The sequence below is a fragment of the Oryza sativa genome, chromosome 11, assembly GCF_034140825.1.
Source record: "Oryza sativa Japonica Group chromosome 11, ASM3414082v1".
NCBI lineage: Eukaryota > Viridiplantae > Streptophyta > Magnoliopsida > Poales > Poaceae > Oryza > Oryza sativa.
Window position 1 is genome coordinate 5,413,139 of NC_089045.1, and position 27,821 is coordinate 5,440,959.

At 43.5% G+C, this 27,821-nt stretch overlaps 5 protein-coding genes across 8 annotated transcripts; 2 read left to right on the forward strand and 3 right to left on the reverse strand.

Moving 5' to 3' along the window:
• Positions 1-268: 268 nt before the first annotated feature.
• LOC4350026 (transcription termination factor MTERF2, chloroplastic) lies at positions 269-1,932 on the reverse strand. The gene has a single exon (XM_015761693.3). The coding sequence runs from the start codon at positions 1,909-1,911 to the stop codon at positions 622-624; it is 1,290 nt and encodes a 429-aa protein (XP_015617179.2). The 5' UTR covers positions 1,912-1,932; the 3' UTR covers positions 269-621.
• Positions 1,933-5,712: 3,780 nt separating this feature from the next.
• Positions 5,713-7,571, reverse strand: LOC9267605 (transcription termination factor MTERF8, chloroplastic). The gene has a single exon (XM_015760374.3). It carries the CDS (start codon positions 7,438-7,440, stop codon positions 6,064-6,066), a length of 1,377 nt encoding a protein of 458 aa, XP_015615860.1. The 5' UTR covers positions 7,441-7,571; the 3' UTR covers positions 5,713-6,063.
• A 3,496-nt stretch (positions 7,572-11,067) lies between these two features.
• Positions 11,068-12,393, forward strand: LOC107277322 (transcription termination factor MTERF15, mitochondrial). Its single transcript, XM_066305432.1, has 3 exons — positions 11,068-11,082; positions 11,534-12,221; positions 12,299-12,393. The coding sequence occupies exons 1-3, from the start codon at positions 11,068-11,070 to the stop codon at positions 12,391-12,393; spliced, it is 798 nt and encodes a 265-aa protein (XP_066161529.1).
• A 2,816-nt stretch (positions 12,394-15,209) lies between these two features.
• LOC4350029 (uncharacterized) lies at positions 15,210-18,064 on the forward strand. Of its 4 annotated transcripts, none has more exons than XR_003239188.2 (3): positions 15,210-16,445; positions 17,689-17,798; positions 17,877-18,064. XR_003239188.2 is itself a non-coding variant. In XM_015760071.3 (2 exons), exon 1 carries the CDS (start codon positions 15,251-15,253, stop codon positions 16,427-16,429), a length of 1,179 nt encoding a protein of 392 aa, XP_015615557.1. In that variant the 5' UTR covers positions 15,210-15,250; the 3' UTR covers positions 16,430-16,445; positions 17,689-18,064. The 4 variants fall into 4 exon arrangements, 1 of the variants encoding a protein (XP_015615557.1); XR_001541060.3 differs by having other exon boundaries at positions 17,689-17,748; XR_001541061.3 differs by having other exon boundaries at positions 17,732-17,798.
• Positions 18,065-21,147: 3,083 nt separating this feature from the next.
• LOC4350030 (extra-large guanine nucleotide-binding protein 3) lies at positions 21,148-26,337 on the reverse strand. Its single transcript, XM_015761980.3, has 9 exons — positions 25,192-26,337; positions 24,967-25,104; positions 24,204-24,308; positions 23,924-24,106; positions 23,360-23,537; positions 23,037-23,281; positions 22,402-22,574; positions 22,125-22,322; positions 21,148-21,787 (listed from the first exon to the last, which is right to left on the reverse strand). Exons 1-9 carry the CDS (start codon positions 26,146-26,148, stop codon positions 21,394-21,396), a joined length of 2,571 nt encoding a protein of 856 aa, XP_015617466.1. The 5' UTR covers positions 26,149-26,337; the 3' UTR covers positions 21,148-21,393.
• Between the last annotated feature and the right edge of the window lie 1,484 nt (positions 26,338-27,821).

The following is a 27,821-nucleotide window of genomic DNA, read 5'->3' on the forward strand; positions in this document are numbered from 1 at the left end:
AGCGATGAGCCTATCAAATGGCATTTGAAAAAATCAACCTGATCATATTTAGTTTATCTCTCTTACATGATATGTCTTGTTTATAATTACTAGAGATCCATGCCCCGTATTTCACCAGAGAAGAATGATTGAACTGGGCATGGAAAACATTGATCTGCTAGCATGCTAAGCAGTGTGGTGCCATGGGGATATTTTTTTAATATACCCAACAAGCTATTGAAATAACAATTGAAGGTTGAAATAAAATCAAAATTAGATAATACCAAAGGGAAAAATGATGCAGGTAGTACTGCCAAAACCCTTTTTGCTCAAAGTACCTGAACAGGAGAATAGTGGTTCAAGAAACAAGTCATTGCATCAGCAGTAAGGCTGTAAGGGCACTAGAGCATCAAGATTTAAACTATCAAGTTGCTGCATAAATAGCAAGTTAGCAACAACTCATATTACAACTGAAATCAAAATATGAAAAAGGCATGACCATGCATGAAAACCATCACACCAATTAGTGATCCTCACAACATGAGGTATGGGCTTGAAAGATAATTAACCTCCAAAGATGTTATAGTTGGACTCCAGAAGGCATTCTGCCAGAATGAATTCCAATAACTCTGTCCGAAGATGTCAGTGTTGGACCTCTGGAGGCACTTTCCCAGCACGAAGTGCAGCATAGGCATCAGAAAGACCAGGGACAACGTTCTCGTGCTGATCAATGAAGTTTTTTACAAAACAACTTTCGCCTAGCTGTACATATGAGCAAAAGGGAACATCTTTTTTCAATCCCTTCAATCCCTTCGCAGCAAGGACTTGCACAATATAATGCCTCGCCACCAACCGCTTCTCCAAGCTGTACGTGAACAGCTTTGGCGTCTTCAAAAGGTATTCAGGCTCCAATCTGACCTTGCCGACCAAGAACTCTATCTTGCTGCCAAGATTTGTCTCAGATAATCCTAGAATTTGTGGTAACTTTTGGACCGCAGAGCGGAGCTTGTCCATGGAGCAACCAAGACTGCGACTCAAGTACTCCATCCTCGCGGTGGCACTGCCTTCGCTGATGTTAGCAAAAATACCCACCATGTACTTGAATTGGCCTGAGGTGCGTGGCACGCCAAGCTCATCGGCACGCCGCACAAACCCTTCCACCTGCTTTGGATTGGACGTGAACATCCGTGGAGCAAACCTGGCCATCTTGGCAATATCACAAACAGTTAGCCCGCACTCCTGGAGCAGCGCGATGTTGGGCTTGATCACCTTCTCAAGGTCAGAGAGCACCAGCACGTTGTTCCCCTTCAAGATCCTGAGGAGCGTCTCGAAGGATCCCAAGAAGGGGATCCAGAACTCCAGCCTCGAGGCGACGTCACACGCGTGGATGCCCTTGGCGCCGCCCGCGAGGAGGAAGCTGCCGATCTGGGGGTCCGACAAGCCCACGCGGTCGCGCAGGGAGGCGATGCGGCGGGCGATGTTGTCGGCCCTGGCGCAGAGCAGCTGCGGGTCGGAGGCGACGACGGCGGCGAGGTCGGCGCGGGAGAGGCCGACGCCGGAGAGGACGGCGAGCACGGCGTCGGGCTTGGCGGGCGACCTGAGGTGGGAGAGCTTCTTGGATGCTTTGAGCGCCTGGGCGCCGGTGAGGCCGCAGGTGTCGACGAGGTACTCCTCGACAGAGAAGGGGGTCGCGGCGGCGGATCTGGCGGCGGTGGAGAGGAGGAGGCGGCGGCGGCGGCTGAGGTCCAGAGAGGAGGTGGGGAGATGGGTGGCGGCGCGGGCGCGGAGCAGCGGGAGGAGGTGGAGCATGGCGCCGGCGAGGCCGCCGCCGGCCGTCGGCCGGCAGCATGAGAGGCGGAGCATGTCGCCGGCGACGGCGAGGCTGGGTTTAGCGATTTTGCTCGGCAGTGTGGAGTGTGCAATTTTGGGCATGTTCACTTCGATGCAATTTTCAACCATACCAATTTTTTTTCCAAGTTAAAAAAAATGTCACTAAATATTTCTATCTGTCAAAATTTCGGTATTACCAAAACTTGGTAAGGTTTATTTTGGCTACAATCTAAGCAAGCCCTTTGCTTTTTACCCCCCTTCCATCAAATATATTTGTATTTGTTTTTTCAAGAGTAAAGTGCATTGGTGATCCTTAAACTTGTAAGCTTGTGTCATGTAGGTCCCTAAACTCTCAAAATATATATCCAGGTCCTAGAACTTGTCAAAGTGTATCATTTAGGTCCCAAATCGACACATCCCCTCTAGGATCCTACGTGGCGCTAATGTGGCATATGCTACATGGACATGACGTGTTATTTTCTTTTCTTTTTTCTTCTTTTTTTCGTTTTCTTCTTTTTCTTCTTTTTTTTCCCTTTCTTCTGCACGGGTTACAGTGAAAGAAAAAGAAAGGGAAAAAAGAGAAGAAAAAAAAGAAAAAGAAAAAAATTTAAATAGGTCCCATTTGTTAGTTAAAATAATGCCACGTCATGTTCGGGTAGTATGTCATGTTAACGCCACGTAGGATCCTGAAGGGGTTGTGGAGATTTGTGAACTAGATGACACACTATGATAAATCATTTTGAGAGTTTAGGGATCTAGATGACACACCCCCTACAAGTTTAAGGACCGCCCCACCTCTTTTTTCAGTATGAAGATTAGGAAACTGCTCCTATTTTTGTTTCCCCTATGCCAAAATATATTTTTTTCAGGAAAGGTCAGAAGACATGGTTTCTAAAATCCACTATGTTTTTTTTTAAAAAAAAATATAAAAGCACTAGGAGTAAATTGCTATTGCCACACTAGGGATCTCAAAAGACGAAAGTTGAACCGTATTGCAAGATTGAAGAGGTTAGTTAAAATGATAGAACAGAGAAGATGCGAATAGGAGCATAGGGAGATGCAAATAGGAGCAAAAGAAGACGTTGTAGTTTGATTATTTAGGGCCCCTTTCATTCAAAGGAAATTCATAGGAATTTTAGAGGATTTCATTACTATAGGAATTTTTCCTATATAGTCCTTTGAATCAAAGGAATGGATCCTATGAAATTCCTATGGAATGACTCTTCCCATAAAAGTTTTGGAGAAAATTTAACATGATGTAGAACCTCATGGAAAGAATCCTTTGAGTCTTTATCTTTCCTCAAATTACTGTGTTTTTCCTGTGGCTAAATCAAACAATCATTCCTATGTTTTTCCTGTGTTTTGCAATCTTCTGTTTTATACTTGCATTCCTGTCAGAATCCTATGTTTTTCATATTCCTCTGTTTTTTCATTCCTATGATTCAAATGGGCCCTTAGTTCTTCAGGAGAAGATGTAGAAACAAGGACGATGCATGTTGGAGCTCCACAATAGCATACTCAACCTCACATCCAAAGAGATGGAAGCGGTAGCTAGACAAGGATCACAAGTAGTGGCAAGTGTGTCTTAGGGTAAAAGTAGTGAGGATTCAGATCATAGTTGAGGCACAAAAGGGACATGAAAAAACGACGGCTCGCGGAGTTTACATGTTGGCCATAGGCATAGCATAAATCTTAGCAAGAAAAAAAATCAGGACAACGAGTGACCCAAACTTTTGCATATTTTTCAGTTGGTTAAAGTTGTTCAACCAGCCAATTACATAATGTGAAAATTTTGTTTACCATGATTTAGGCTAACAAAAAGTCTACACTCTACAAACAAACCAACATATTGGACATGACTGAACTTGCATGAGTTGCATCTAAGAAATCTAAGCAAAGAAACTGCAACTATCATCTAATCCAATGCCTGCACAAGTTGAGAAGTCAATAGCACTATGTCTGAAAACCATATATCATTCCTGGTGACTTGGTGAGCCATAGGTTTCAACAAATCGCAGCAAGAAGAATGAAACGGGGGCTTTTCTTGCTTCCAGCAATAATGCAATATCAATAATCTAATTAAAATAAACCTCCAAATGCGTGGCAATGGCAAATTGGCAACCCAATGAAGAGCATCTCCCTAAAAACACACCAGATGCAGCCACACAGGGCATGCATCTAAGCAGAGCACGTTCAGCATTTTCATGAACACCATAATGTTGACAAAAAAAGGAAAAAATCGAACCACCCACAACCAAAATCAGCTACGTTTAATCAGTTGAACTTGAACAGCACATTGGATCTTGTCAATAAGAGAATGGTAGCAGCCCAAAGATTCACCCATTCACACATGAATCACCCACAAAAGGATAAAACTCTGTAAAAAGATTTGACAGTATTTTTTTCCCCAATCAAATATTATTAAGAACAAAAGGCGCCCCAAATTTAGACTTTACCTCATAAACCACATGCTTTAGAAGCAACCAACAACACAAAAGCTACTTCCACATTGCCCCATTGCCATCCCTGTCCATACCTCACACTGCAAGTACCCACTGGAAATCCCACCAATGGCTAGGGCAGATGGTGGTGCCAGTTGAAGCCAAGGCCGACTTTGCCTATACAATTCATCTATCAGCCCAGTTTATCAGAAGTACAATAGCTTAGAATCGATATTATGAGTTGTATGGATGCAGTTCAGTTCCACTTGTACATCATGCATATATATTCAAATGAACCTCACTCTCTACTCCAAACTGATTTCACGCTAGTCCCACTTGTTTCATTCGAACCCTAATATATACTCCCTCCGTCCCATAATATAAGGGATTTTGGGTGGATATGACACATCCTAATACAATGAATATGGACAGACGGTCTATCCAGATTCATTGTATTAGGATGTGTCACATACTCACATCCATCCAAAATCCTTTATATTATGGGACGGAGGGAGTATTTTCTTTTTCATGATGTACACATATTGCTTAGAGAGGGTACAGTACCTGATACTGTACCTTGTAGGCAACTGAATTTTCACACGACAATATTCTGAACTTACCAATGTTTCAAAATAAACGGTCCTGTGTTTTCTTGTTTGTAGACTTATGGGGCTGTGGGTTTTTAGCACTTCGCAGTGAGAGCTGTTAAGTTAGGATTATGCTGCTCACAAAAATGCTTAAAATATACTTCAATTAGCAGAATATATCCTTTGATGATGGCAAAACCGGCCTGGATGAGACCAATTACAGTGATGTGTCTGAAATAACAAAAAAATGGAAGCAGAAGGGTACGGTGACAACTTACACACCAACCAGGCCAACAGAGCCATTGAAAGAATTGCATAGAGGTACAATTGCTAAATGGTGAGCAGTAACACTCCTTGTGCGTGACAAACAAAGCTAAATTTCCCTCTGTTTGGTAACTTTGGTTTCAATTCAAGAACATACAATTTTTTAGGTGCAACTGTGGTAAGCAACCAGTGTGTTCTTTTCCTGCATCCTAGTGCTAAGGTATCTTTGGAAGCACCAAGGTTAACAAACTGTCACTTTTAAGTAGCTAACTGAAAGGATTAAATGCTAAATGACATCATAATTACAGATTATCTGACATATATACTAACTGTTTTCGGTGATGAACTGATCGAAAATAGAATAGGAAATAAAACGACATTTGAAAAATCAACCTTATCATATATTTAATTTGTTTCTCTTACATGATCCTTCCTATTTTTAATTACTAAAGATCCATGTGTTGGACAACACTGGTGTGCTATCATGCCATGCAGTGTGCTGCCATGGGGGATACTTCCTACTTTCTAATATACCCAACTATCAACGTAAGCATCAACTTAAGGTTGAAAGAAAATAAAAATTAGAAAAAGCAGAGGGAAAAAGGGTCCAGTTAACACGGCAAAAACCCATTTTTCTCAAAATAACTGAACAGGAAAACAGCTGTTGAAGCAACGAGCCATCACATGAGACAGTAAAGCTATAAGGGCACTAGGGCAGCAAGATTAAAACAATCCAGTTGCTGCATAAATAGCAATAACTTAAACTACAGCAGAAATCAATGGGTATGGAAAAATACAGGACCATGAATGAACATCAAGTACTGATCCTCAGAGCATGAAGTGTTAGGTCAGATATAGGCCTGAAAGATAATTAACCTCCAATATATCCATCCAAAAATGATATAGTTGGACTTCAGCAGGCACCTTGCCGAAATGAACTCCAACATCTCAGTCTGAGGATGTCAAGGTTGCAGCTCAGGAGGCACTTTCCCAGAACAAATTGTGGCATAGGCATCAGCGAGCCCAGGAACAGCATTCTTGTGTTGATCAATGTACCTTGCTACGAAATCCTTCTCCCGCAGTATGGCATATGTTAAAAAGCCAGCATTTTTTATCAATCCCTTAGCCAAAAGGACTTCTACAATATAATGCCTCGGCATCAACCGCTTCTCCAGGCTGCACGCGAACAAAACAGGCTTACTCAAAATGTAATCAGGCTCCAACCCGACTTTGGTGACCAAAAACTCTATCTTTCTGCAAAGATTGTTCACAGAAAGTCCTAGAATACTTGGCATTTTGTAGACCATAACACAGATATTGTCAATGGAGCATCCAAGAGCGCTACTCAAGAACTTTGTATTGATGCGAAGTTTCTCCTCAGAAATTGCTAGAATAAATGGCTCTTTGCAAACCATATGACCGATCTTGTCCACGCAGCAATTAAGGGTGCTACTCAAGAACTCAATCTTACTGCGAAGCTTTTCCTCAGAAAGTGTTATAATAGTTGGCATTTTGCCGACCATATACTCGACCTTGTCCATGGAGCAATTAAGAGTGCTACTCAAGTACTTCATCCTCGCAGATGCATTGCCTTCGGTGATGTTGCCAGCAATAGACAGCATGTACTTTAATCTACTGGAGGCGAGCTCGACACCAAGCTTGCCAGTACGCTCCACAGCCGCTTCCACCCGCTTTGGATTGAACGTGAACAGCCATCCGGGCATCTTGACAATATCTCGAACAGTTAGCCCGCTCTCCTGGAACAGCGCGATGTTGGGCTTGATCACCTTCTCAACATCAGCTCTGACAATTGCGTTGTTCCTCCTCAACATCTTGAGAAGCGTCTCGAAGGATCCCCCCAAGAAGGGGATCCAGAACTCCAGCCGCTCGGCGACATCGCATTTGCGGACGGCCATCGCGCCGCCGGCGAGGAGGAACCTGCCGATTTGAGGGTCCGACAAGCCCACGCGGTCGCGCAGAGACGTGACGCGGCGGGAGACGTTGTCGGGCCTGGCGCAGAGGAGGTGCGGGTCGGAGGCGACGACGGCGGCGAGGTCGGCGCGGGAGAGGCCGACGCCGGAGAGGACGGCGAGCACGGCGTCCGGGTTGGCGGCGGACCTGAGGTGGGAGATCTTCTTGGACGCCTTGAGCGCCTGGTCGCCGGTGAGGCCGCAGGTGGCGACGAGGTAGTCCTCGGCGGAGAAGGGGGTCGCGGTGGCGGCGGCGGCGGTGGAGAGAGGAAGGCGGAGGCGGCGCAGATGGGCGTAGTAGGAGGCGGAGGCATGGGGGGAGGAGGGGACGCGGAGCAGCGGGAGGAGGCGTCTCCGGAGGTGGAGCATGGCGCCGCGGCGGAACGCCGCCGTCGAGGTCGGCGGCGGGGGTTTTGCCCGGCGGGGTACAAGATGGACTCTTTCTTTCTTTTCTTTTCTTTTTTTTTAAAAAAAGTGCGCGATCCAACGGCCCGACTCATGATCTCGTATACGGATCGACGGTTGTTATAGTTACATATGTCTCTAGTTATATAGTTTATGAGTTGCAGAACTGTATCATATGTTTAGTAGTATAAAAAAAATAGATTTATCACACGATTCATACGCTTTTCTTAACGGAAAATTTTACTACCGAGCATCGTGACTTCGTGATTTTAACTCTAAAACACTGCACAAAGTGAATTTGAGAGAATCGACTCGATAAACATGGAAATTAGCTCATGGAAACTGCACCCATTAAAATATTTATTTCTAGCCGGGTATGAGAGAGAACTCGTATAAAGAAATACCTTTGAGCTCACGTATATGGTCTTTCAGTCTTTCGGTCTTTCATCTATGTATCTCGCTCAAGCATATATGGCACTGTATGTAAGCCTTTAGTTTTTTTTTCCCCTTCTACCTCACATGCTCCTCTTGCTACTCTCAATCTCGCAAGAGGACGGGGCGAGGCAAGGCTTGATGGTGGCAATAGGGTAAGAAGATGTGGAGGCTGATCGTTCAAGTGTTATCCTCTCCATCTCTTTGCATCCACCTCCGAATCATCACTTTTCTAGTTGCGGCGCGTGGAGGGCCACACCATCACGGAGGAACGATGCCGTGAGGCCAGGATGAAGGATGCATCGTGCGGCTGTTGACAGAAAACACGAGGCCTGGGAGATCTGCTTAACTCCAGTGCAGGTCCAAAACTCGCCTTCGGATGTATAAGTGTGCCAGTTGATTTGATCCTGTAATCAACAAGAAATAAAAACAAAAGAACCGTGGTTAAATCTATAAATGATAGCCGATCGGCCAGATGCCGATGACATATCATTTACGTTTGAGCCGATGTCATGTATAGATCGATCGGCGTTTGGAAATAAATAAAAAAGGACTAAATCTATTCGATCGGCTGTAGATGTTAACGATGTATAATTCTTATGTCGACATATACTTTAAATTAAGTGATTGGGATAGATCGGTCGCCATGCCGAGACGGTATAAATCACTTAAGCTGAAATATATGTTAATAACAGAATTATATATGTTTACAGCATAACCGATCAGATAGATCCAGCATGCATCAGCTAATACTCCGATGCAACTCTATGCTAAGATATTAAAACAAACGGAATATACCAAACAGAAGCTTAATATACGTGAGTGCAATAATATCTTGACATGAAGGGCAGATTTAACATATCAATAAAGTATATGGAGCAAACATAGTTAAATCAGATAAGATCGGCTGAAACTCCGATGCTACCCTAATCGGCAACCAGAAAGCAGGCTAGAGATTGATATTCTAAACACGACTTAATAGATCAAATTCAACTGATGCAGCATTAAGTATGAAAAGAAGAACAATATCTAGACAATCAAGCCACCGGAAGTTTCATAGAGTGGTAGATATCTTATATAATCCAAATCAACAGCAAGATCTAACCTGATCGACTGCCTTTTGTATGCAAATGTTAGCCGATAGTAGATTAAATAGAGATATTGCTAAGGATTATGTAAGATATATGATAACTTGGCGAATTATATAAACGAGATTAGAGTGTCATGAAGATGTAAGCACTAATCTATGAGAACATAATTCGTCATAACGAGTTTACCTCTTGTTGAAGATCGACACCGATGCAGCTCAACCCGAAAGCAAGAACTCGTTGAAATAGAATAAAAGTAAAAGGTGGCGATGCGCCGGAATTGTATTGAATGTGTGTCTTTAATTACATAGGGTTCGGGGTCTATTTATACCCGAAGATTACAAGATATGCCCATACCGGCCATGACCATTATCTCTAACAAACTTCTAAAATATCACGAGTCTTTGCGGCAGACTCTTGCCCACACTTATCTATAAGGAATTTACATAAATAATCTAATTAATAGATACAATTGCCTTCTCAGAACTCTATCCATACATGGCAATCATCTTGAAGCACATCAACCCGAGCCCGATGTCGCGCACAAGTCGCATTACTAGAATCGGCTATACCAACTTACTCAGCCTAGCTCAACCTTAGCCGATCCTAGCCGTAGCCGATCCAGACTCTAGCCAATTCTTGCTCTGTTCCAGAACTCGATCTCCGCCTCCAACTCTTCTCTGATTAATTCCCTTTTCCTGATACGAATACTTACCAAATTTGGTTGTCAACAGCGGCGTGGAGGGAGTGGCAACCTGTGGCTGAGTCACGCCACCATGAAGGCTAGGATGGAGGGAGCGGCGTGCAGTGCTGAGGGTTGCGTCATCGCGGAGGAGCAATGACTCATGGAGGCCGCGATAGAGGGAGTGGCATCGCCGCAACAACGTATCATGGTGCCCTTAATCAATCGTCGACACTGACAAGCTCCTTGAAAACCGTGTCATTTTACCATGCTCCTCCGGCATGGCCACTAATCTCCTCGGCCGCCCTAACGACAGCATGTCCACACATCCCATTGTGTTTGGAATGGCTGGCATCTACATCTCCTTCCCCTAACGCCGCCACCCATGGTTGACCACCATCGAGCTCACCGCACCTCGCCCCAGCCTCCTGTAGGAGTGAGAGAAAGAGGAAGTAGAAGGGGAAAAAATACTGGAAGCTAGCCCATGTGCTTGAGAGAGACAAAGATAGAGATGAAAGACCTGACATGTGGACCTGGGGGGTATTTTAGAACTTTCACGTGATTTCTCTCTCCTATTCAACCACAAATGAATATTCTAATGGGCAAGTTGTCCATGAGCTAATTTCCACATTTATAGAGTGATTTCCCCTAAAAGTCACTTCGTACGGTGTCCTACAGTTAACACCGCGAAAGTCACGATTCCTGTAGTGTTGGGATGCGAATTCTTTCGTTCTGTGTCCCTGCCGTCTCCATCTAACAGCTCATCCCTCAGATGCCATTGTGTGTCAGGCCGTCCCAAGTGACTGTAGCCCTCTGCCCCAATCACCAACTTGATCACCGTACTCACAACTGTGAGGCACTGCTCTTCACCATCGAGGACGTCCATCTCATCTCCTACATCATTGCTATCATCACCAACAAACATATGCAAGAAGGAGCTCATGTTGGGGTTGTCCATACCGTACTAGCTCAAGCCGCCGTCAATGGCTCCTAAATTCAACTCGCCACCTATCTTAGTCTCAGCTTTGCCTCTTCCTCGCTTTCCTCCCGGTGGCAGCCCCACTACACGCCACTGTGCCTCGTTGCAGTCACACACTTGTATCATTGCCACACATTTCCTTGCCACCGACGGTCTGATCTGTTAGCTGTGCTTGCACTTTCACTGGGATGCAAACGACAACGTCGTGCCGTGGAAGAGACCCGCCCGGCCACCACGTTGCCTCATTGCCTGCTACCACCAATGAGGCTATCTCTCATTGTGCACACCTTGCCAAGGCAGGGGTTGAGAGTTGAGGCTGCCTCGCGATGGGCTTGCATCTAGCGCGAGGCAACAAAGTGGGACAATCTCATTGACGTCCTCTTAGCAGGCGGCCACGTGCGCGGCCGACAATGTCCGCCTACACGGTGTGAATTTATATCTTTGGTGATAATTTTTAAAAAGTTAGTGAATTGGATTGCAAATTTCGGAATGTCATGAAGCTTGAAATTTTCAAGAGCCCCTAAATGAAGGGTAAAATATGTGCTTGTCAATTATCCTAGCTAGTATAAACATAATAGGGTTAAAAAAAAGGAGCACTACCCATAATCCATAAACTTCCCCAAACACAAACAAATCACGCCGCCGGCGGCTCTGCTCACCGCCAGCCGCCTTCCACCGCCTTCGCCATGCTTCACTTTCGAGAACTCCTCCCGCTCCTCCGCTCCGCCATCGCCGCCGTGGCCTCTAACCCTGCCAGCCACACACTACCCTCTCTCCACCTCCGCACCCTCCGCTTATGGACTCCGCAACTGCGACATCGCATCGAGGCTCGAGTTCTTGATCCCTTTGTTGGGCTCCTACGAGGTGCTTCTCAAGACCGTCAAGCGAAGCTACCGCATCCTCACCTCCGACATAGAGGAGGTCATCAAGCCCAACTTCGCGCAGCTCCAGGAGTGCGGGCTAACTGTTTGTGATATTGTCAAGACCAACCCGAGGCTGCTCTCGTTCAATCCAGAGCGAATCAAGCGCTATGTGCATCGTGCCGATATGCTTGGCGTGCCCCGTTGCTCGCCGGCATTCAGGATGGCCGTGTGCTCTACCAATGAAGGCAGCGTCACTGCGAGGATGGAGTTCTTGAGCAGGACTCTTGGTTGCTCCATGGACAATATCCTTATCGCGGTTGGCAAGAGGCCAACTATTCTTGGCCTATCAATGGATAATCTTCGCCGCAAGATAGAGTTCTTGGTGACTGAGGTTGGCTTAAAGCTAGAGTGCATTGTGGAGTGCCTTGGGATTCTCAGGTACAGCCTTGAGAAGCGTATGGTGCCACGGCATTCTGTCATGGAGATACTGCGGGCGAGGGGGTTGATGAAGAAAGGTGCTTCCTTATATGGTTTAATCATGCAAGGTGAGGCCGATTTCGTTGCGAGATACATTGATACTCATAAGGACATGGTTCATGGGCTTGCAGATGCTTACAATGCATCTTGTTTTGGGAAAATGCCTGTAGTGCCGGATTCCACTGTTAAAAAGAGACACGGGAGGCGAGATATATATTGCAGGGGTAAGGTTAGTATCGGGCCTTAGCATCTGATGCTTACTTAGATATCAATTCATGGTGGATTCTCACTTCTGTGTCAGTCGACTTCCATGGTAGAACTGTAGGTGATCTAAGTTCTGATATGGTGATCCATGCTTCAACCATCGATATGTGCAAAGCAGATGAGCTGTCTTGATCTGTTCCCTGCACATATCATGTCTTATTGCTTTAGCACTTGAGCTGACAGTGTTCAAGTTGTATTAGGCTATTAGCTTTCCTTTTTCATATCCTACTTGACCAAACTCTTGTTTACATTTCAAGAGATTGGCCTTAAGAACATCGAATTACCATTTTGAAGTTCATTATGTTGAAGGAACATTCAAGAGGTTGCTCTGCTCTGGGATCAGCCACCACCTAGTTTCATGGTTTCACGCCTATGTAACATACATTAACCTGTCAATTATATTTGACTATTTTGGTTAGGATTTGCTATGTTTGAAATTTGGAACCTCCTGAGTTACATGCTTGACAATTACACTTGTAGGTCGGCTTTACATCTAGCAGACACTCTTTTGGAGTTTTCTGAGTTGCAACAGTGATAGAATGTATGAGCTCTTGGACTGCTTTCTTGTTGTAACTTTGCAAAAAAAGCAAGGTGAATAAATTTCAGACATTATATTTTCTCGAAGTGCATATAAGATTACAAATGGTAGGATCCATACGGAACATGCATACATTTGGAGATAGGAGAGGAGAAATGAGGAGGACGAGGAAGACTAGGGGGCAATTTTGATATTTCACTCCGTGCTGTGGTAAAAGAGTGAAATTGTAATGATGTTTGCGATACAAAGCCAAACAACTTTGTGACTTTTAAAGAAGGAAAACGTTCGAATTACCCTCTGAACTATTGCAGCAGTACAAGTTACTGCTTAATCTAAAAAACGGATACTTGACACCTCTAACTTTTCAAACCGGATAAATAACCCCCTGGTACTTTTAGGCGGTTTTAGCTAGAGCTAGCACACATGACACCAACGTGGCAAACCAATCAAAAAATCTATAGGACCCACTCGTCATATCTCTCACCCATCTCTTTCTCTCTGTTGTGTCTTGCGATGAATTTGGAGCGGCGCCTCATCGATCCTGCCCATTGGAGCTCGAGCTTGCTTGGGGAGGTCCCCAAAGGGTAGCGGCGAGGAGGCCTTTGGAGGTGTTGGCTGGGGGTGAGCTCGAGCACTCCTTAGGGAGGTGGTACTTGATCACTCCTTGGTGTGGTGGGCAGTGGTTGGAGATTGAGGAGGTGACACGCTACTGCCGAGGAGCCTAGGAAGGGGAACTTGGGTTCATGTGTGGTGGCCGGTTATAGGGGCTTGTTAGCTCCCCTTCTCCTCGAGGTGGTCCAACTGTGAGAACTCAAGGATGTGGAGCTAGAGACGAGAGTACTAGTTGACAATGGCGGGCGAGGGGAGACGAACCTAGGTGCAGATCTAGAGCGGAAGAGCATTGACCATCACTTCCGACCAATGTCTCCATTGACCTCCCCAAGTGAGCTCAAGCATGGCAAGCGATATTGGCGAGTTGTTGCCTCCATGGACCTCCCCGAGCAAGATCGAGCTGCCGTTCCGAGTAGCCGCCTACATCACCCTTTATGAAAGCTCAAGCTTCGCCTTCAACGCCCTCCTGAGAAGCCCCTTCCTCGCCACCGCCCACTGCGCCCACAACACCCTTGCGCCAATACAGAGTGGGGTGATGAGGCTAATAGGTGGGCCCTATGATTTTTAAAACTCCATTACTGATTGGATTGTCACATTAGCGTTAAGTATGACTGAAACCTCTTCGATTGAGTCAGCGCATATTTTGTCCGGTTTGAGAAGGTTAGAATGTGAAATGTCTACTTGTACAGTGGGTATAATTCAAATGTACCAACATTTTAGGGGTAATGCGGGGGTATTTTTTCCTTGAAGTATGCTGAAAAACATTTAAAAAAACAAAATTACAGGTCCAAGAGAAATGACCGGTCTCCCATATTTAGGGGTAGGGGGTGGTTAGATCCAGGGGTGTAAAGTTTTAGCGTGTCACATCGGGTATTATAAAGGTTGTCGTATAGGGTGTTAGGGCACTAATAAAAAACCTAATTACAGAATCCGTCGGTAAACCGCGAGACGAATTTATTAATCCGTCATTAGTAAATGTTTATTATAGCACCAGTCAAATCATGGAGCAATTAGCCTTAAAAGATTGGGTGAATAGCCAATGTGGTCCCTGAAGTTTTGCTTCGGGCTCAGTTTAGTCCTTGAGGTTTCAAATCATCCAAACAAGTCCTCCAAATTAATCATTTGGGTTAATATAGTCCTTGGACCCACAAAAAAGTACCACGTGAGCATGCCAAGTCATCCTCACATGTAGCGGTATGAATGAAATGATCATTCTACCCTTATATACCATATAGAAAAGAAAAAAATCACAAACAGAAAAAAATAACAGGCCAGCGGCAATCGTAAGTGACAATTCTAAAATGATCATACACGTGTGAAATCATTTGTCTTCTTTTTTTTTCTTTCTTTTCTATGTGGTATACAAGGGTAGAATTTTTTTTCTTTCTTTTCTATGTGGTATATAAGGGTAGAATGGTCATTTCATTCATACCGTTGCATGTGAGGATGACTTGGCATGCTCACGTGACACTTTTTGTGGGTCTAAGGACTATATTAACCCAAATGATTAATTTGGAGGACTTGTTTGGACGATTTGAAACTTCAAGGACTAAACTGAGCCCAAAGAGAAACTTCAGGGACCATATTAGCTATTCACCCTAAAAGATTTATCTCGCAAATTAGTCACAATTTGTACCATTAATTATTTTTAGCTTATATTTAATACTTTATATACGTATTAAAAGTTGGATGCGACAGGCCGAAAAACTTTGGGGTGGTATTTAAACAGGGCTAGCGAAAGATCGGTTTGACTGCTCCTAGCGGCTCTCTCTCTCTCTCTCTCTCTCCCCTCTTTTTTAAGCAGCCGCCTTTCCCCGGCGGCCGGCGGCCGGCGACGCCATGCTCCACCTCCGGCAGTGCCTCCTCCCGCTGCTCCGCGCCGCCGCCGCCGCCCATCCCCACACCTCCGCCGCATCCTCCTCCTCTCTCCACCTCAGCCGCCGCCTCTTCTCCACCGCCGCCGGGCCCGACACCGCGCCCCCCTTCTCCGTCGAGGAGTACCTCGTCGCCACCTGCGGCCTCACGGGCGCCCAGGCGCTCAAAGCGTCCAAGAAGCTCTCCCACCTCAGGTCGCCCGCCAAGCCCGACGCCGTGCTCGCCGTCCTCTCCGGCGTCGGCCTCTCCCGCGCCGACCTCGCCGCCGTGGTCGCCGCCGACCCGATGCTGCTCTGCGCCAGGGCGCGCAACGTCGCCCGCCGGCTGCATTCGCTCCGCGACCGCGTCGGTCTGTCCGATGCCGACGTCGCCCGTTTCCTCCTCGCCGGCGGCGCAATGGGCCTCCGCAAATGCGACATCGCCCCGAGGCTCGAGTTCTGGATCGGCTTCGTCGGATCGTTCGACAAGCTCCTACCGGCACTGAAGGGGAACAACGGAATCCTCATGAGTGACCTGGACAAGGTCGTGAAGCCGAACATCGCGCTGCTCCAGGAGTGCGGGCTAAGTGTTTGTGAAATTGCCAAGCTGTCTACGCTCAAGTGGACGGTGCTGTCGTTGAGTCCAGAGCGAGTCAAGGCGTCGGTGCTGTGCGTCGAGAAGTTGGTCGTGCCCCGCTCCTCGGATCGGTTCAAGCACGTGCTCAAGTCCGCCTGTTGGATCTCCGAAGATATGCTCGCCATGAAAATGGAGTTCTTGAGGAGCACTCTTGGTTGCTCCGAGGACAAGCTCCGTGCCGCGGTCTGCATTTCGCCACATATTTTCTACCTGTCCGACAAGAACCTTTGCCGAAAGATAGACTTCCTGATCTCCGAGGTTGGCTTGGAGCGTGAGTTCATTGTGGAAAGGCCTTGGGTGCTCGGCTACAGCCTCGAGAAGCGTATGGTGCCACGGCATTCTGTCATGAAGATCCTGAGGACCATGGGATTGATGAAGGATGCTGTTGACTTCAGCAGTTCACTTGTTTACTCTGAGAAAAAATTCGTTGCAAGATACATTGATCCTTACAAGCAAGCAGCTCCCACGCTCGCAGATTCCTACGCTGCTGCTTGTGCCGGGAAAATGCCTGCTCATGTTCACCGTTGAATGTAGATTTTCCCAGGTTCGTCCTTTATCTGATGCTAATTGCTAGCATTGTGCCTTATGTTGTTATGCTCATCACTAAATGTTTATTCATGGCAAATTAAATATTGGCTTTTATCCGTAGAACTAATGGTCATCCGGAGTACTCATAATGTGATCTTCTCTTTATGTTTCAATCTTGGATATCTGTATCTCATGTTATGTTGCTTTCTTTTACTTGAGAAGCAGCGATTGAGCAGTATCATTAATATATGTAACTCTTCTAGCATTTTCTGCTTCCTAAGGATGTGCCCTGTTTTTAATCAGATATTGGCTTTCCTTATTGTGATTATCTGCACGGTTGTGGGCTTTTGGCATGGGTAATTTATATAGGGATGGGACATTCCATCAGACTATCATGTAGAGCTGGTATTTACCGAATCATCATATAAAGCTGGTAGCTAAACATAAATTAAATATTTATGCTTGATGACAAACTGATGTAGTGCTGTACAGATTTTGAAAGGCTAGGAGCTAAGAATGACTAATGTTGCTAACTTGCTATCAACAACAACGTGGGAATCCTTTAACCTGTTGAGTCTTGTAATATCATTCCTCAAAATATTCCTTCTGTTACAATTTTGTCCTAATTACTACAGGTGGGGGATTATTTTCGTGTTTATTTTCCTCCAAAGACCCAATTTGAAAATTCAGTTATTAGTTGATGGCCCCTTCTGTTGGTGGCAATGTGGAAATAACACTTCCAATATTATATTTGAAAAACCCATTCTTGGTGGCAATGTGGAAATAACACTTCCAGTATTATATTTGTTCCATTATCTACTTTTCTTCTGTTGAACTGTTAATTGCTTAAACTCTCTTTTACATTATTTCTCTAATCCAATGTGGTCTTAATAGTTTCCATTGTTCATCTCTAATCTTTTTGGAAACATGAAAAGAATCGATCAAACTAAATATATAGTAATGGTCAGTTAAGTGAATATAAACATGTGGCAAGCTGTTTGAACGAGGTAACTCATTCATCCATTTCAAGATGCTTTCAAGGAACCTCAAGATACTTGGCTGACATTATAACTTTTCATCGACATTGTTTGTACCTTCTTTTTGTGCGTGTATTTTGTTGTGAGATGATTTTTTTTGAATTGTTCATAACCATTTAGATAACATACAGGAAACGAGTGCATGTGCACTTAAGTTATAAATTGACTTCCCCCTTGGTTTTTTTTTCTATACATGTAGCATTATACATCTTGTTTCTTCAGGTTGCTGCTAATATCTTGTGCTGTTTTTTGAGGCGGGCTACAGAGGAGGCAAGCTTGTAGGTATACCTTATCGTATGTGTTACACAAATTTAGGCTGTTCTCATTCGAAGGTTGGTTATCTGTTGCATGAACTGCAGAAACCTTCCAAGATGACCAAGCATGTAACATTTGATCGTTTTGCTACCTAGGATGCATGTTTGATGATAAATATGATAGCAAGTTCCTTGATCAAGAAAAGAAAAACAACAAGAAGAAAGCAAGTTGGGGGGCCATGCATCAACTGTTGTGGTGAAATGATGTTCCTGTATTTTTCTCCCCATTATCTGATAAGTAAAGAGTATAATAAAAAAAAATTGTGATGGAAGATTTGACAATCTGTCTGAAATCTTGGTGTGAAATATTCATGGGCTCCAAATTCAACCTTGGAATACCATTACGTTTTTCCTAAAATCAGGTTATCAGATTTTCGAAATGTCTGAGTTGATGTGGATTTTTTTAATTCATATTAATATTAGGCAACTATGTGATAGCATAATGCAATAAAAAATATAATTTGAAACAACTGTAATGGAGACATTTTGAAGATGTCGCTGTGTAAAGCCCCAACGATAAAGTTATTGTTGCACGTAAAACCAACAACTTTTCAGTTCATGATATATGAAAATTATTCGCCTCAAAACTGTGGGTTGGCAGAATATAGAACACATTGTTAAAACACTACTGTAACTGTTTGTCAACGTTCAACAATCTCTCAAAATTTTCAAATTGAAGTACAAATTTATGAGGAAAGAGTGTGCAGATCCCACTCCTTCCAAAAAATAAAAAATAAAAACACCCCGCTCTAGAAAAGACAATGAAAAACAGGCATAAACAAATATGCGAACGTATGGGCCGTATTTGCACAACTTACAGGGCTAGTTTGATTTGGAGCCAATTTAACGTATGGGCCGTATTTGCACAACTTACAGGGCTAGTTTGATTTGGAGCCAATTTTTGCCCTACCAAAATCTTGGTAGCGCTAAAACATTAGCAAATTTTGGCACTACCAAATTGGGTAGTATTCAATTTGAACTATTGTGAGTAAAATTTGGTAGCAAACCAAAATATGCACTTGCTACTCCCTTTATCCTATAATATAAGATATGGTCAAACGTGACATGGTCTCCAAAACTAATTTTTATCTTATAATTTCTTATATATTATAAGTTTTGTAGTAAAAAAGTTATAATCATATGAAAGTAAATTCAAATGTCAATTCAATGATATAATTCTTAGCAAGTAAAATTAAATTCATATTGTAATAAATGTTGGTCAAAATGTTTTTAAGGTTAAATCTTAAAATTCATGGTAGCATTATATTTTGGGATGGAGAGAGTACTATTGAAGTTACCAAATTTTTTTTTGGGAGAGTAATAAATTGGTATCAAACCAATCAAGCCCATAGTTTTGCTTTACTGCGATAATCTAAAATGTTGCGTCATGGCCAATTTGATGAATTTATACAGGAAATAAAACTTTCCGTCAAACTATGATGTTCACCTGTTGTTTGCCAAATCATTGTGTAAAGTCAATAGCTAAACATAAACCAAAGTTTTATACTTGGTACCTGATGTTGCGCTGCTGGAGATTTTCTGAGGCTAGGAACTAAGAATGATAGTGTCCCCCATAAACAGCAACCTGGGGATCTTTTAATTATCACCTTTTTGACATGTATTAAATAAATCAAGGAACATAGCAGGAAGATACCCTTTACTAACCTACTATGGAGTCTTGTAGTATCACCCTCACGAAAAGGGGAGCTAATAAGCGCACGATTCTTGATGCCTTATTTGATATTCTGATGATGCATGGATTTCTTACATTCAGATCGCTCTTTCCGTTGGTGTCCTTGTACGTACCATGTCGATTTCCTTGCTTTGTGGGACGCTTTCTCCACGACATTCTTGCATCCAGGAATACCAGATGTGCCCTCCTTGGTAGCCTTCTAGTTTAGGGCAGTACACTGCCAAGTCGGCTTATGATGCTCTCTTTCAGGGGCAACTTATTTTAGGTCCTTGCCTCCTTGGGGATGCATTTGGAAAAGCTGGGCTCCTGGAATGTGTAGTTTCTTCATGTTGCTATGTTGTGCACCGCGGATCGTTTGGAACATTGAGGTTTTCCGCATCCTGATTGTTGACTTTAATTATTTTAGATAATGGATTTTTATTAATCCGGTCTCTGTATCCATGGACATACATAACAAAAAAAATATAAGAGCACTTAGACTCACACCTCGATAATGAGGAGAACACATAACTAAAAAAAATAAAAACCTACGACCTCGGCACATCCCTGCTACCCGACATTCTCTCCTGAAACGACTAGATTCGGAGAGTGGAAGTTGTCTAGTCACCGTCGTGCTGCCCCTAATCCGTCGTCGTTGTGAACCTCCGCTAGTACCATCTTCATCCACTTTAGGCGAGCTGACGTCACACGCCGCTGGTTAGCCCACCTTCATATATCGTCGTCTAGTCAGAACTAGCCGACCAGACATGAGCCGCCGGGATCCACTTCCGTTTCGTGGGATTCCTAGGCCTCTGTTGCCTATAGGGCCACCGTCATCGTTGGGATCCTCTTTCGCCTCCCAAACTCCCAGTCCGTTGTCACCCCTAGGGCCACCGCCACCGCCAGGGTCCACATTTCTTGGAAAAAAAACTCAGTCCTCTGCCGCCCACACTCCCAGTCGTTTAATGTAATCATTTTGTAAACAAAAATCTAATAAAAGCTCTTACAACAAAAATCTCGAAACATTAAATGTAATCAATTGGTAGTTACAGAAAAACCAACATGCAATCCAACTGTGCCACGTTACTGTAAGTAAAAGAAATTTTGTAAACAATTATTTTATTACTTGCATCATTTTCCTATTTGCACTGAGGTGGTGTTTAGATCCAGGAACTTAACTTTAGTCCCTGTCTTTAGACACTAATTTAGAGTATTAAATATAGACTACATAAAACTAATTACATAAATGAAAGCTAATTCACGAGACAAATTTTTTAAGCCTAATTAATCCATAATTAGAGAATGTTTACTGTAGCATCACATAGGCTAATCATGGATTAGTTAGGCTCAATAGATTCGTCTCGCGAATTAGTCCAAGATTATGGATGGGTTTTATTAATAGTCTACGTTTAATATTTATAATTAATATTCAAACATCCGATGTGATAGGAACTTAAAAGTTTTAGTCCAATCTAAACAGGGCCTGAAGGTTGAATTCACAACTGCTTTCGAAGTTGCAGATGACAACTAGTAGTCTTGAATGTGGATGTCAATTTATTTTTCTCAACCCGACAGAACAGCTGAACTGCTACATGATTTTACAGCTAGTGTAGCTAAGGTTAGTTCACCAAACAATATGGCCACTATCATCCACACTTTTGCTTTTTACCTTTTTACTGGTACAAATCACAAACATATCACACAACTTTTTCTTTCTTTCTTTGTACATTTGTTTCGAAAAAAATTAGTACAGGCTAGCGCAACAACAGGACCAACGGATCCTATTCTCTTCAGGTGATGAACAGCAACAATTTCGATCAGGATAACCTGTAAAATCAATATACAACCATATCCAATGTTTTCTGTACCAATTCGGCGAAAGGAACCGGGCACTCTTTCGCCGGGTTGCAAAGAATTCGATTTCAGCAGCCAATGTCGAATTCATTCTGCTCGGATGAAAGGAGAGGAGCTCATTTCCGTGGTGCTGTAGAACGAGTCTTCCCCGCCGCCATACAAGTTCTCCTCTTTCTCATCCTCCCACCGGAGGATCTCCCTCACGTACTTGAACGCCTCGTCGACCGTCTGGCGGTCACGGGCACGCGCCTGCCACACGAAGAGCTTCCGGCCCGTGTGCTCGTAGTACAGGTCCTTGAACTTCACCGCTACGTAGTAGTACGCCTGCTGGGCGAGCGACTGGTTGTTGTGGTGTGTCCGCACCGGGGAGAAGTCGTTGAACCACTCGCAGGTCGTTAGAGGTGCGCGGTTGATCTTCTCCTCAAAGAGGTCATACTTGTTGAGTACCAGGACGAAAGGAGTATCGCAGAAGCATGGTTGCCTGATTGTCAAACAGCAGGGAATATTTAATTAAAAACTAGCTGACTAGTTCAACAGAATCCATTCGAGAACAGTTTCCCATTTAATTATTGCATTACCCACAACATTATTGCCACATCGTTCTTGACTCAGTTACTATATCCGAAATCATGGAGTTGAAATAAACTTAATTGTTGTACTAGTTCTAGAAAAACTTGATTATGATACTGGAATTATTACTTCATCCAGTATTTGTGAGGTTAAGAATTGCCAGATGCAGGAGTGGAGAAAAGACAAACTGTACTATAGAGAAATGTACCCTAAAAGTTCTTAGTTTTCAATGAAAAATAGCAGCTTACCGAATCGTAGCCTCAAATAACTCTTTGCTTTGCATCATCTTGTTCAAGAGAGGCCGACTGCTGCCATATACAGGAGGTCCCACTTGGTCATAGTCACTGAGGGCTACAGAGAATATCACCATGCGGACATCCTCAAACATTTCCACCCACTTGCAGCCATCATTCATGCCCTTGGCACTTACTCTAATCAACTGATATCTGAGGAGCAAAACATATAAGAACATTAAGTGCACATGGCTGAGATCGATTTGCACATGGCATGAAGTTAAGAGATTACTTGGTAAGAGGCTGGGAATGTGCTTCAGGGTTCTCAATGTAAGGCTCAGACATGGGACTGCGATCATCAAGGGCGAATTCAATGAAAGCCAACCCATTCCCTTGTGTTACACCTTCAGCAAAGATCACATCTTTCTCTGAAGGTTCATACTCATTGCTCGATACCTCAATGGCCTGCAAAGGTATTCCATGTATAGGAGAAGTCAGTTGAACAGCTTGAAATAAAAATAAAGTTAACTGCACATGACAAAAAGTAGTTTTGCCAACATCAAAACAGCAACAATGAAGAATAACACGTAATACTGCAAGATAATGGGGGGAACATAATTTTGGTTTCAGTAATATTTGAAACTGGGGAAGGGATTTCCTTCCTAGCTTCAAAAAACAACAAAGCAAGGAGATAAGCAATCCTTGAAATATTCAAAGATGGCATCACCAGAAAGAATAGATACAGTTTTCTGGATGAGCCAAGCTGTTACCATTGTAAATAAATAAAGAAGACAAGCATATGTTCTGGACTAGTAATCTTTTTTGTAACAAATAGTGGTAATCAAACAAATATACTTCAATGTGAATAATGAAGCACCATCTCTAGCAACAGTGGATTATATTAATAAAAAAAATCAAAGATCGTACCCTGCTCAAGAAGTACTCAGCAACATCAGGAAGGAAATGCAATTCGTCCTTTCTTTTATATGTTGCTTGTATGGCAGGATCCTTCCACATCTCATCAACAAATGGAGCGTATTCTCGCGTTGCGGCAGGGAAGAAAGCATCTAGATCGCCCATCGCTATGATATCCAAAAGCCAATCTGAGAATTTCTTCAGCCTTGGATTTATCGAGTATATACAGGAATTTGAACCATTTGCTTTATTTTCATCTGCAGCCCAGAAACCAGTTCAGCAATACAGAATTGCTGCAGAAACAAACACCGGAGCAAATGAATTGACCATTTTACCTTGTTGGGTTTCTTCATCCTCTGAAATTGTGCAATTTGATCTAGATAAAGCTTCTTCCTCAAAGCGTTCACGACCCTCAAGCAAAATTCCAAGGTACTTGAACATATTGCTTTGGATAATCAGTTTGATGTTTTCAAGTTCTTCTTGGGTGAATCTTGTCCCGTACAAGTACTTAGCCTGGTACATGATACCCAAAACATCATCAGCATGACCATACAAGAATTAGTATCTTAGAAAAATTGCAGGCACTACTACCAGGTAGATACAACAAAACTACTACTGAGAGTCGATAATGATGTGTCAGAAATCAATAAAAACTTCCAAGTTTTATGCTAAGAACACAAGTCCGGTGGCTATTGGCTACAACATAAAAACAACTCATGCCATCTCTGCTCTGTGGGAAGTATCTGAAGCACACAAACATAGGTCGCCAGCTACAATTAATTGATTTCTACATCGCTCAAAAGTATTACTACATAACAAAGTAATCTCATACAGATCCAGTTACAGTGAATTACAGAGAGATAGAGACCAATCAAATAGCAATGAAAATCATAAGAGACCTGTTTAAAAATTGTGCTTGTACCAGCACCATCTGGTCCAAGAAGCAGCAGCTTTTGGATTCTTTTCTGGTCCAAATAATCAGGAACAGTTCTTGCAGAATAGTGAACTTCATCTCTCGTTTCATTAGAGTTCCCAGGAGGCACCGGAAGTGAAAATAATGCGCATGCAAAACGTGTCAAAGCCTGGGAATAAAATGATCATTAGCAACAAGCAAATTTAGCTTTTAAGTTTGAGGAAATGGCAACGGACTCTAATTTATTTTTTAACCGAGATACATACCGACTCCCAGATTTTTCCTTTGATGTTGTTCTGTCCTTCTTCCTCATAGCGACCATCATCATAAACCCAAAAATGAGTATCACGAGGACATTGAACATTTGCAACCTACAAGCACAATTCCAATGATGTGACAAGCATTGCTTATTTTGTGGTAAAAGAAATCTTTAAATCTTGGCCATTGATTCAAGGGCCCAGTTTAGCTAAAAGAAAGCATTCACCACTAGTGCCATTTAGTAGCCCTTGCTAACAGGAACTTCTGGTCGATGAACTAAATAGCCTGATGTGTAATCCTTTTCCATTATCTAACAAATAATAGCATGCTATCTGGAATGACAAACCCACTGCATTTAGTGAAACTTCCTAATTTGTCTAAGCTGTGAAAAGGATTACATTTAGTGAAACTTACAAATAATAGTAAGCATGAAAGGTGAGACTTTTCTCAAAAACGAAGGTTATGGTTATACCAAAAGTGACCATTTTTTGCATATTTATAGTATAATTAATTGGCAAGTTATGTTACAGTTAATGGTTGGGTATTTTTATTTTGAATATTTCAAATTATATAAAATACCCCTTCCAAGTGTAGTGGTTCATGACCTATATAAATAACTGTGTCAAAGGTACTAAGCAATTGGGAGGCACTAATTTTATCATTCATGCTTTTCACCAAAAGGACTATCTACAAGCAGCTTGGAAGAATAAAGCATGATCGGCTAATAGCGAGAAGCAGTTCTAAAGAAACAGAGATGGAAATCATTGGTACCTTTAGAATTTTCAGCTCAATCTTTGTTATTTCCCTTCCATTTATATAAACTTGGGTATTTCCGTTACTGGCGTTAGCCTGAAGCTTCCCAGTAAAGCTGAGGTTAGAACTAATAATTCTTTCCGGTTTTTCTCCTTCCTATCAGAACAAAACAGTTTTATCAGCACAAAATCCTGTTAAACTTATAACAAGAAAATTGTGTCCGTATGCTCATAATGAATTTACCTTTCCCCATAAACCTGACTCCTTGTCATACCAATACTTTCCAGGCTTCAGCTTCTGAGGTGGCCGGGAGCAACTAAGCAGGTCTGTCAGCTCATCTGGCCCCAGTGGACAACCATTCACAATAAGTTGCTCCGGCCGAAGCTGGTTTGCTTGGCACTCCTTCTCGGCTTTCAATATTTGCCTTACTTCCAAGGGGCTAAGTAACCTTGAGAGTGTCCTTGAGTTCTTCCCTAGCTTTGACCGCTTGGACTCATCAATTGGCTGGCCAATGCAAGTGACGCACTTGCGCCCTTCCGGCATCGACCCCATCATCCTCAGCACACAGTAGCCGCAGTACCTCGCATCGCACACGATGCACGCTTCCTTGCTCTCCCATTTCCTCTTCCCACACCGATAGCACGCCCTCCTCCTCTTCTCCTTCTTGGTCACCACCACGTACTGCTCGGACATCTCCTCGAACTCCTTGCTCTCACACTTGCTGTCCGGCGTGAACCCGAACGTCACCGTGGCGCCTCTCCTCCCCTCCTGCGTCCGGCGGCTCCTATCCTGCGGCCCCGGCGAGCTCTGCGCTGAATCATGCGACAACGAGCGGGAATCATCATCATCATCGTCAAACTCCTCATTCTGCAGTACCGAATTGACCGAATCCGAGCTGCCGCCGCCGACCTGCGCCGACACGGGCTCGGCGCACCGGGCAATCCGGGACACTGGGAGCGGGATGGGCTCCACAACCGGCAACCCTCCTCCGTTCCCAAGCCTCTGCGGGCCGGACACCGGCTCCGCCGTGGGGATCTCGACGGGGTCCACCCTAGGTAGGTCATAGGCCACCGGTGGGCCGTCGTACTCTAGGGCTATGGAGTAATCGAGATTCGGCGGCGCCTCCGGGATGGGGGACCCCGGCGGGAGGATCCTCCTCAGCATGTCCTCCCAGCTGCCCCCATCCACCGCCTCCGCCATAGCTGATTGATAGCTCCTAGTACTGCCTCGTTGAGGGATGGAGAGCTGACAAGGTTGAATCTTTCCGGAGGGGAAGCGAATCGGGGGAATCAAAATCCAATCTTTCCACCACCAAACTGACCTTTTCAGAGAGGAGAAGAAAGCTCATTTCACGGTAATCCAAACCCGCGGCTGCGAAATGAGGGCGGCGGAGGGTGGATCTGGAGGAGGAGGAGGAAGAAGGGAAGAAGGGAGAAGAGGAGAGGAGAACGTGGAGGTAGCAGGAGAGGAGAGCAGTTAGCAGTATGCCTAGTTGCCTACCAAAACCCACTTTACCAAAACAGCAGTAAAAATTTCACCTTTTTTTTTGTTTGTTTGTTCCTAGTACTAACCAAATTAACCTGAGTTGATGGATTGATTGATCAAAGCTGTTGTTGTATATAAAAGGGAGATATGAGACCATGAGACGAAGGGAGGGCTCGCTATTAGAGCGAGTATAATAAGATGATGTAACAACGGGGAGCTAGGAGTTAGAGTTACTATATTGTTAAATTTGTTTTTAGGCTGTGTTTAGATTGGCCCAAAGTTTAGAATTTGGTTGAAATTGGAGACGATATGATTGAAAAGTTGTATATGTATGAAAGGTTTGATGTGATAGAAAGTTGGAAGTTTGGAAAAAAAAACTTTGGAACTAAACATACCCTTAATGGTGTAACTGCGACGATAACTTTATTATGAGTTTATGATAGGGGTGTCTTTTCAGGTACGGTGAGTAAAAATGGTTAGATTAGATTTTCAGTTTAGATGACAGCGTGAGAGAGTAGATAAGCGGTGAGTTAGAAGGATTACAATGAGAACAAAAAATCTAGCAAAATGAGTGGGGGCGATAGATGATGAGTATGGTCGGTGATAAGGACAAGAGAGACAATATGGTTAGGAGCACGGGATGGCGTGGCGGATCCGATTACGTAAGCCATCTAAGGCAAGGCGAGATAAAACTCACTAAAGTTGATAAAAAGGATGGTGATGACAACATAGAGGAGAATGAAAAGGAGAGTAAAGGGAGAAAGGCAGAGAAGGGTGTAGTTAGAGGGGTACACCAATGCTGACGTGTGGAGGTAAAGTTTTTCGTCATGATACCGTTAGAGCAAATGATGTCATGAGATGGGATCAAGAAGAGGGAACGATAGGCTAGGCATAGGTGGTTGCACTAGCACACAACTTGATAACAACATAATTTGAGCATTTTTAAATAACAAATAGATTATTATAAATCAAGAAATTAGCAATAAATAAACATGTAATATTTTATTCATATTTTGTCACATAATTTAACATGTATCTAAAACATCTCTAGAATGGTTGTCGTGTTAGGTTGATGAACGTAACTTATTTATTTGTTAACATGCAAAATATTGTAGGGAATTTATTTTCAGATATGCTAACCGTCATAAAAGAAATTTAGAAATTTACCATATATATTTAAAAATCAATTCATTTCAAGATTTGTGTTTGGATCTTCTTATGCAACTTTATTGACGTTATCGACTAAAGATCTCATTGCGTTAAGTCTTTGCCAAGTTAATGTAGAAAAACAGAAGAGGGTCACAAACCTTAAGGGTAGATGTTGGTATGAGGTGGTGATTGTTGGTTTCAGGATATCACAACCTCCTCTATAATTGTAGGAAAGAATG

Bases quoted from the DNA above. Each gene is read 5' to 3' on its own strand.
- LOC4350026 (XM_015761693.3), bottom strand. From the start codon at position 1,911: ATGCCCAAAATTGCACACTCCACACTGCCGAGCAAAATCGCTAAACCC.
- LOC9267605 (XM_015760374.3), bottom strand. From the start codon at position 7,440: ATGCTCCACCTCCGGAGACGCCTCCTCCCGCTGCTCCGCGTCCCCTCC.
- LOC107277322 (XM_066305432.1), top strand. The intron at 12,222-12,298 runs GTAAGGTTAGTA...CTTCTGTGTCAG, and splicing joins GCGAGATATATATTGCAGGG to TCGACTTCCATGGTAGAACT.
- LOC4350029 (XM_015760071.3), top strand. From the start codon at position 15,251: ATGCTCCACCTCCGGCAGTGCCTCCTCCCGCTGCTCCGCGCCGCCGCC.
- LOC4350030 (XM_015761980.3), bottom strand. From the start codon at position 26,148: ATGGCGGAGGCGGTGGATGGGGGCAGCTGGGAGGACATGCTGAGGAGG. The intron at 24,309-24,966 runs GTACCAATGATT...TTGTGCTTGTAG, and splicing joins TTGAGCTGAAAATTCTAAAG to GTTGCAAATGTTCAATGTCC. The intron at 21,788-22,124 runs GTAAGCTGCTAT...TTTGACAATCAG, and splicing joins TTATTTGAGGCTACGATTCG to GCAACCATGCTTCTGCGATA.